At 36.0% G+C, this 8,893-nt stretch overlaps 2 protein-coding genes across 4 annotated transcripts; one reads left to right on the forward strand and one right to left on the reverse strand.

Annotated features, from left to right (window-relative positions):
* LOC18605786 (protein ABIL2) lies at positions 1,627–6,124 on the forward strand. 3 transcript variants are annotated; one of them, XM_018116701.1, is made up of 10 exons: positions 1,627–2,007; positions 2,927–3,060; positions 3,655–3,737; positions 3,850–4,000; positions 4,420–4,519; positions 4,626–4,718; positions 4,810–4,876; positions 4,957–5,069; positions 5,211–5,329; positions 5,570–6,124. In XM_018116701.1, the coding sequence occupies exons 2-10, from the start codon at positions 2,965–2,967 to the stop codon at positions 5,738–5,740; spliced, it is 993 nt and encodes a 330-aa protein (XP_017972190.1). In that variant the 5' UTR covers positions 1,627–2,007; positions 2,927–2,964; the 3' UTR covers positions 5,741–6,124. The 3 variants fall into 3 exon arrangements, with proteins under 3 accessions (XP_017972190.1, XP_007039080.2, XP_017972191.1); XM_007039018.2 differs by having other exon boundaries at positions 4,972–5,069; XM_018116702.1 differs by having other exon boundaries at positions 1,643–2,280; positions 5,570–5,740.
* On the reverse strand, positions 6,634–8,348 carry LOC18605787. Its single transcript, XM_018116911.1, has 4 exons — positions 8,142–8,348; positions 7,840–7,912; positions 7,676–7,731; positions 6,634–6,986 (listed from the first exon to the last, which is right to left on the reverse strand). The coding sequence occupies exons 1-4, from the start codon at positions 8,192–8,194 to the stop codon at positions 6,872–6,874; spliced, it is 297 nt and encodes a 98-aa protein (XP_017972400.1). The 5' UTR covers positions 8,195–8,348; the 3' UTR covers positions 6,634–6,871.

Here is an 8,893-nt window from a genome sequence, read left to right on the forward strand (position 1 = left end):
ATCACGGCATTGATTACTCCACAGAATGCAAACTGGATTAAACTAATCCCACCACTACCGATCGCGAATTCAAAAGTAGAAAGCCTAATTCCACGTCCAGGGAAAGAAAATTCTTTATATAATAATAAACAGTATCAAAGGAGGCTTCACTGCATGTTCATATGATGATATGCATATATTTTGGAATGAAAAATATCACTCGTTTTTCACTTTTTTCCTACCCAATCTAATCTGCCTATATAAAGTACAGGTGGGTGAAGACAAAGAAGTAAGTATTGGCAGTGTCTTGGGGAGCTTGGCCGTTCACATATGCACGACCAAACCATGAGTGTCTCTGAGGCCACGGCTTTCATTTATTTTATCTTATTATATATAATATTTCTTTATTGGACATAACATTCTCACTCCGACAGACACATAAATAAATGTCTCTTAATTTCAAGTTACAACTCTTAATCCTCATTCCTCGCTGCTATTAAGCAGAGAATGGCATGTACGTAAAAGAAGCATTTGTCATATGAATTCGTACTGCTAAAACTATATTCAGAAGTTCTTAGAGGTTTGTTCCTTTGCATTTATATTTGTAGGACTTAGAACAAGAGGGAAGGGAATCGTTACTCGTTGGAATTTACAATAGGCTAAGACTCAAGCATGGAATCTGTTTCGGGATCGATTGAAGAAAGCAGCACAGTACCAGCCTCGCGTGCCTTCTAAGGGCATAGTTTGTGTCCTATTTGGGAGATGCTATTAGTGCCCACCTCGCCTCCCCATGGTGCCCAGTCCACCAAAACGTGCGTGGGGTTAGGACTTGGCAGCCTTGCAACAACAGTTTTTTGACTTTAAAATGGGGATGGTTGATATGTTCAATCACGGCTGTGGAAATTAAACCATCAGTCCCCCCGCAACGGGTGGGGAAAAGAGAGATATGGGGTCCCCCAGCCAATGGGGAAACCAGATACAAACCATCATGGTAGTGCAGCACTTCTGCTATAATAGCAAGTCAACGATCTTAGGTATTTGACATGCTCCCAAGAATTTATCAAGTAAAAAAGTCCAAATATATAACTTAAAATCACAGTTGAATTCAAAAACTTAAAGCATCAAATCATGGATCATCATTATATATAATTCTTTTACTTTAGTGATTTCCTAGATTTGAGAACATATATAACACCTGCTCCCATGAATGCTGCAAACTTTTGCTTTCGCTTTGGTTTAAGTAGTGGAAGCAACCTTCAAATCAAACATTAGTGGACAAACTTGATCACTGAAAAAATGTCAAAACAGGGACATAACAGAAGAATTTGGTTAGTCATTATTTATGTCAGACAGGAACCTGTAGTAAATAAATGCACAAGTTTCCTAATCAAACGGTTAAGCTGGATCTGTCGAAGTTCTCTAAAAGTCCAAGCATAACCAAATACAAAAGCCCTCCCCATGAAAAGAGGATTAAGATTTTGATTAAAGAAGTGATGAGACCTTGTTGTTGGGTCATGTAATTATGGCTCAGAATGGGACCATCAGACCGGATAAAAAAAACAATACACTACTACTGCAGAGAAAGTTGGTCCCACTGGAATGGAAAATAATGGGAAACTGGGGTTGCACTATTCCGGCTTTTGCTTCCAAAAGGAGCTGGCTTTTGCTCTTCAAAATCAAATACAAAAGACGTGCTAACCTTGTTGCCTGTCGCTTCTCTCTTGTATTCTTGAAACAACAATAACCCCGCTCTTTTTCTCTCTTTTCCTTTTGGACTACTGCAAGTTCTTGCCTTTTACGCAGCTCCCAAGCTGTAGACGCCTATGGGTGTTGTCGTTTTCTAACCTTTGGTCAAAAATTTTTGCACCAAACTGTATCAGTCCCCGTCAATCATTTAGGCCTGTTTATGTCCTATTAGGCCTTGTTTAACTTCTGGTGATTTTAAAGGTTACATGGGAGGTGAGTCTCGGCTCATAAGTTCAGCTGCACAACAAGTGGAAAGAAAAGAACAAGCTTGTATCAGAGGAGGTTAGTCTCTTCAATTTTACTCATATCCCAGCTTCTATTTTGGTAGCTTCATGTTTCTCAACATTTAAAAACATCAAATTGAGAAGAATGGGAGAAGGCGACACAATAAGGCGAAAGCCTGTTTTACCCAGCTGAGCCTGATATAGAGCTATTCGGCTTACTTGAACTGAAATGACCTCTTCACCTTCTAAGAACTAGCTCAACATACACTGATTCACTTAAGAATTTCCTTTTCTTTTCTTTTCTTTGGTTGTCTCAGCAAATAAAGAGAGGGTACGGAAAATTTCCAGCTTTTGGGTTTTTAAAAATGTTAATTACAGTTAGAGTATTGCTGAAGATTCAGACAAAATGAGCTTTTTTCCAGTAGTAGGAACTGTATCTAATTCCAGCATTTTAGTTGATTATCTGTCGATTTGTTTTTGCTTTCTGGGTAGTGGCACAAATGCAGCAACTGGTAAAGTGCTGTCAGGCTTTTATTATTTGTTTTTATATTGCTCAAACTTGGTTAGAGCTTTGGTAATGTTGGGTTGGAATAATTGCCTTTTGTATCTTATTAGTTGTAACTTAGTTTTGAAGTGTTTCAGTCTGTCTACAAGTTTCATGCTTGCTGTTGTCATATTGTTAATGATTCTTTGTGGTTCTTATTTCAAAATTCCCAAGATTCAAATGAGTTTTTCATTTTGACTCTCTCTCTCTCTCTTTCTCTTCCTGACGCAAAGACAAGCATCTGTTGCCATTGATTCTTTTAAGGGTCTTTAGTTTAAAATGCTTAGGGATATAATATATGTGATTCATAGTTTGGTTTGTCAGATGTTAGATGGGCTACTTTTCTTGCTGTTCCTTTTTCCCCTTTGCATGAAACATAATTTTTTTTTTTGAAAGGGCTTGAAACATAATTTGGTTATTTTGATTGTTGTAGATTAGGGCATACTCGGTTCAATCTCCTTCACGGGTTTAATGGCTACAGCTGCTGCAATGCCCATGTCTCGAGAAGCATCCAATTATGATGAGGTTTCCATGCACCAGAGTTTGTTGTTCGCTGATAGTCTCAAGGTACCACAGTGCTTGTATTTTCTCTATCAGTTTAGTTCTTGGGTTTGCAAGATAGACTCTAAGTGGCTTTGAGGATTTAGGATCTCCCTTAAAGCTTAAAATCTTTTTTTTTTTCTTTTTGTCTATATCCTGGTCAAAATTTAGCACTTTTAGAATGTATGCTTTAGCATTTTGAAGGCTCAGTACCTTTTCTACTAGGCTAATTACCAGCATTTAAGCATTATTTATCCTAGGAATAAACCTAATCAGGTTTAAAATTTACTGGTGAAAAAGACAATGTTGCAGGATTTGGAACCAAATCCCCCTTCTTGCTCCTCTTCTGTACTACATGCTGAATTGTGGATAGGACTTACTTTACTAACTGAAGCTAAATCAATGCCTAATTTGGGTGATTTTTGTCTTAATACGTTAAGTGATGGATGTTTCTCAAGGTTGTTAAGTCCCCATTGATGCAAGTCAAGTGTCAATGTGCACCCATTTGCCACTTTATCCTGCTACATAATGCATTTAATTATCATAGTTTTCTTACATCTTGGCTTAATTTCGAGTGCAGTTGTCTTTCTACACTGGTTTTCTGATACAGTTTCTTTCCAGGATTTGAAAAATCTGAGAACACAGCTCTACTCAGCAGCTGAGTATTTTGAGCTGTCTTACACCAATGATGACCAAAAGCACATGTGAGTTACTATGATTTCTTAAAGTTCGTGCCTCCAATTGTCGGTATTGGAGTTTATTTACTTTTTTTTCTCCTATTGTTGTTTAAGAAGAACAATCCTCATGTATATGCAGAGTTGTGGAAACATTGAAAGATTATGCCATCAAAGCTCTTGTAAACACTGTAGACCATTTGGGTTCTGTGACATACAAGGTTAATGATCTTTTGGATGAAAAGGTTGATGAGGTTTGTGGAACAGAGCTCCGGGTATCTTGTATTGAACAGGTAAGATCGGATCATTTTCAGTACTTAGTGAGATAACTATGAGACTACCTGTATTTTTGTAGGTTTCTGTTGTGGATGCTTTATGTAGATATAAAAAGGGAAATGATTCACAGATCTTTTTTGTATTGAATGTTACAATTTTTGACATGATTGGAATCACGAAAAAAGAAATTTAATATGGTCAGTATAATTCTTTCTTGCTGGTTGCTGTCTGAGTTTGCTCGAATATCTGATTTATAAAGAAAGATCCCAGAAACAGGACCTCTTTCATATTTTACTTATAATTTTTAATAATTAAAAGCATGGGGGATTATGTATGGATGATTTCATTCTAGTCAAAACACCCGCTGTTCCTATGCCTTAACATTTGATGGTTTACAAAGTACTGAAATTTTCTGTACTTTAATGTGCTATTATAGAGACTAAGGACATGCCAAGAGTATATTGATCATGAAGGAATTTCCCAACAGTCACTGGTGATTAATACACCAAAGTACCATAAACGGTACATCTTGCCAGGCAATTACCCATCTCTATTCCTTTTACTCATCATGTTTTTCCTATTTTTTAACAATTAAAGAGATAAGGATATTTGGATGTTTACAAGTCTTTAATTAATTTTCAGTTGGGGAGACCATGCATGGTGCAAATCGTACAAAGTCAAAATACCTAGGATGCAGCCTAGATGATGAAGATGACTGGCATCAGCTTAGGAATGGTAGTTGCTCTGTCTTTCCTTTTGTATAATTCCTTATATGTTGGACGAGATTCTAATGTAACTTGATTCTACTTGTAATGATTCCTCTAAGCTGTTCGAGCTACGATTAGGGAAACCCCAACATCTTCGGTCAGGGAAACCCCGACATCTTCAGTCAGGTAAATGTTTCTTTTGCACTGCATTAATAACCCTAGTTACTTGACACTGTAATTAGGGGCAGTGATATCAATTATTTTAGTAATGGTTGTTGCAGAAAAGGGCGTTCTCCATCACCTTCTCCACAGCCTCCAGGCCCTCCACAGCGATCTGCAACCTTTTCCTTTACTGCCACCATGCCCAAGAAAGAACTAGGTTGGGATACATATTTGACTTTATTATATTCTCTAACTGCAATTCTATGCTTCTTTTCTTTTTTCATCTTGTTACTTTAAGACCTTTTTCAGTTATGAATGCATGTATATGCTAACTGATGATTTTTGCACTTATTATCAGAGAAGCGAACAGTCTCGCCACATAGATTTCCACTTTTACGTTCTGGATCTGTTAGTAGGCCTACAACCCCAAATAAGAGCAGGCCGACTACTCCAAATTCAGCTGGTGCAAGGCGGCGGGTGAGCATGCATTAGTTACTTCATATGCATTGTAGTTTGAAGAAACTGTATAACCATTAACTAAAATATGTCTGGTTAACTCGGAGAATACCAACTAGTCTGTCAATGAAACATTGCTACACATCTTTAAAAGCATGTTAATGTCAAAGACTAATTTATACAGTGTTAATGATGCTTATGAGTTATAATTCATTCTTCTCTTTGTTCTTTTTCTAACTTTAATTTGCTTTTCATTGACAGTACCCATCGGAGCCTCGGAAATCAGCTTCAATGCGTCTTCAATCTGAGAAAGACAGCCCCAAAGACATTGAACAGTATCCCAGTAAAAGTAAAAGACTCCTCAAAGCATTGCTTAGTCGTCGCAAATCAAAGAAAGATGAGATGCTATACACTTACTTGGATGAGTACTGAGTAAAGAGAACTACAAGGCGGCTGATAGAGGGGCCAACAAAATGGCTAGTGATAGAGGCATAGAAAAAAGGGGGTCAAGGTAGTGAGGAAAGACTCTGGACTTGCTCCACTTTTTTACTTTTTCCAGTTTCCTTTGTCGTTTACCTTTTTCTGCTTTGCCACTTTTCTTTGCTTTTTACAAAAATATTCCATGCTGTAAGATAATTGTCATTGTGTATTATCATTACCACTATGATTTTGCAGCCCACGAGCTATGTATACTTTTTCTCTAGTATTCCACAGTTGGCCTGCAATGATGTATTATCATTGTTGAAATTGTATGCGATACTGATCGCAACCTTTTTGAAGTTGTATGAAAGGTTGAATCAATTTTTACTATTTAAAGATTGAACTTCCATCAAATTTTTCAGTGTGTCCTTTGTTTTAACCTAGTTTAAAACAGCTCACAGGTAAAGTTAGCATCACCACCAGACTTTTAAGTTGTCCTGTCCTAGGTTACCAACTTACCATTTTTTACCACAACTGCCAGCCAACCACTACCTTCAAAAAGTAGTAGGAGCTGCTGTCAACATTTGAGAAACAGTGCCTCTTCTCTCCCATCTTCTTTAACTAGCAAAAAAGGTTATGAAACTCTGATGGGTTTTCCATCTGTCATTCAGTGAAGATCAAATTGAGTCGTTGGAATAAGAAATAGCTACTCTCATCCAAGTTAATCAAAGTTGGACATACTTAAATACGTTCTCTTCATTCCCATTTCTAGTAACACAAAAGAAAGAGGTGGGGAAGAGAAGCATTGGGCATAGCTTTATCAAAGTTTCATATATAAAGTATTCTTTAAACTGCAGTCAAACATTTAGCTTAGTGATTGATGCATGGTTTATCAAAGAAAAGGGTAAGATTCAAGTTCTTTTCAAATAAACAAAACAGGTATTCTTTAAGCTGATCAACATACATAGTAAGAACCTAGAATGATAATGTCGTGTGGTAAAGGCTAAAGTTACATCCAAGTTAAAATGTCATGTATATCTCCAAAGATGAAGTACAAAAAAGAAGAGAAAAATAAAAATACATTAATGCCAACTTGTTGCTGAAAATCCACATCATTTATGGAAAAAACACAACAATCAGACATCACAATTCCATTCCTGGCCCAAGCTCTTCAATTGTTTTTGCGGCAAGTATGAGTACATCGACAAAAGCAGAAAATGAAGCACGAAGAAACCTTGCCTCGACTGCTTCAAAGTGCCTGATCATTACAAAGCGAGGTAAGGAAAAGGCATTAAAAGTAATAAAGCATTGAACTGTGAGTTATTTCAGAAAATGGATGAAATGAGCAGCAAACAGAGAAGATGATCTAATTAGCTCTGCTAGATAATGGGTTGAATGAGTTTTTCCTGCTGAATTGCCGAAATCATCCCATCAAGATGTCCAATTAAAACCTAAGATCAATAATTTTGGTATTGGTTTTTGGGGAGGAAAAAGCAGAATATATTTTAGACGTCACTACATGATAGCTTTACTAACTGCCATCCGAAACAGTTTTAGGCACTGAAGTTTCTTCTCCCCCTCATTTTGGATCCCATTTGTTGGATTATGCAAAAAGTGATAAGCTTTCCCATCTCTTCACACACCCACCCTAATGCCTACAACTCAATGTTAAGGTACCACTACACCAAATAGTCATGATCTTGAATTTTAGAATTGTTGTGAAACTCTGGTAGTTCTGTTTATGGATTATAAGACTGAGGAAAAAACAGGGTGAAAAAAGGACAAAAAATAAATAATTTTTCAAACATTATGGAAAAACTTGGAACCAAAAGCTAAACTAAGCCTATGTGAAATCATTAAAAAAGATACCAATCATGCAATTCCTATAACAGAGGAGTTTCAAAGTAATTGTTCAAACTAAGGAAGGTAGTTGGAACTAGTGGTTACACTGAAAGCTTCCCGTCAGAGATTGACATTTGCCTCTTCACTTTGTCTGGTTGCAACTGCATTAGGAAATGGAATCAAATTAGAATCTGCTCAAAACAACGTCTATAATAGTTATGCCAATAGAAAAAAAAACGATTCAGTATAGTTGAAAGGTGAAACATTACCTCCTTATCAACAACCAATGCAGCATAGACTATGGAAGCATTCTCTTCAGACTCCAAATCTACCTCCAAATCACTGCAGATAAGAGAAAAAAAAAACACATTTGCAGAGATATTACGAATGTCTCCCGTGCTATCAAACAAAACCCAGTTCACTGAAAACCCGTAAAACAAGGAGGCAAAGCTAAAACTAAAAAATTTAACGAAGAAACCACACACAACAGACAGAACCAAAAAAAAATTAAGTAACCAAGGATGCCCATGGAATTTTCAAAGAAGCAAAAGAAAGAAAGAGAAAAAATTACCAGCTGAATTCCCATTGGTTTGGGGTATCTGACAGTTCAGAGACAGCAGCCATGTGTGGTCTTCAATCTTCCCAACTTGAAGTACTGCGTTGCGAGCAAGAGATATCAGCACTCAGCGGGAGAATCAATAGGGTTTATGGATGACGTCAAGGAAGAAATAAAGAGAGCAGTTGATCCAGACCAATGAAGGCGCATTTGCTGATCTTTAGCCCGAAAATTAGAATTATAAGCCCAAGAGGTAGCCCACTTCTTTGTAAATAATTTTTAGAGTAAAATACACAGAATTAACTTTTAACTATAATTTTATACAAATTTACTAGTTTTCAAAATAATACATGTAAACGGTATTATCACTTAAATATGAAATATCTAAAATATTTTTTTTCGCTTTTTACTCTTTTCTTTCTCTCAGATCGATCGACTGATGACGTTTTTTGCTAGTCAATCATCAATAAAGTAGATTTTTCTTTTGAAAAATTATAATTTTATAATTTTTAAAATTAATAAAAGGTAAAATTATCTTTTCATTATTAATACATCATCAAATTAACAGTGATTGGATTTATGTGTCAAATAGAGATATTTTTTCGAAATAGAGAATTTTTTTAAAATATTAATGAATCTATATGAAATTATGATTAAAAATTAAAAAGATCTATATATTTTACCTTAATTTTTAAGATAAAATACTCTTATATTATTAATTTTGATCGAAATTACACAAAAACCTATTAATTTTTAAAATAGAGACC

Source organism: Theobroma cacao, chromosome 3 (assembly GCF_000208745.1).
Source record: "Theobroma cacao cultivar B97-61/B2 chromosome 3, Criollo_cocoa_genome_V2, whole genome shotgun sequence".
NCBI lineage: Eukaryota > Viridiplantae > Streptophyta > Magnoliopsida > Malvales > Malvaceae > Theobroma > Theobroma cacao.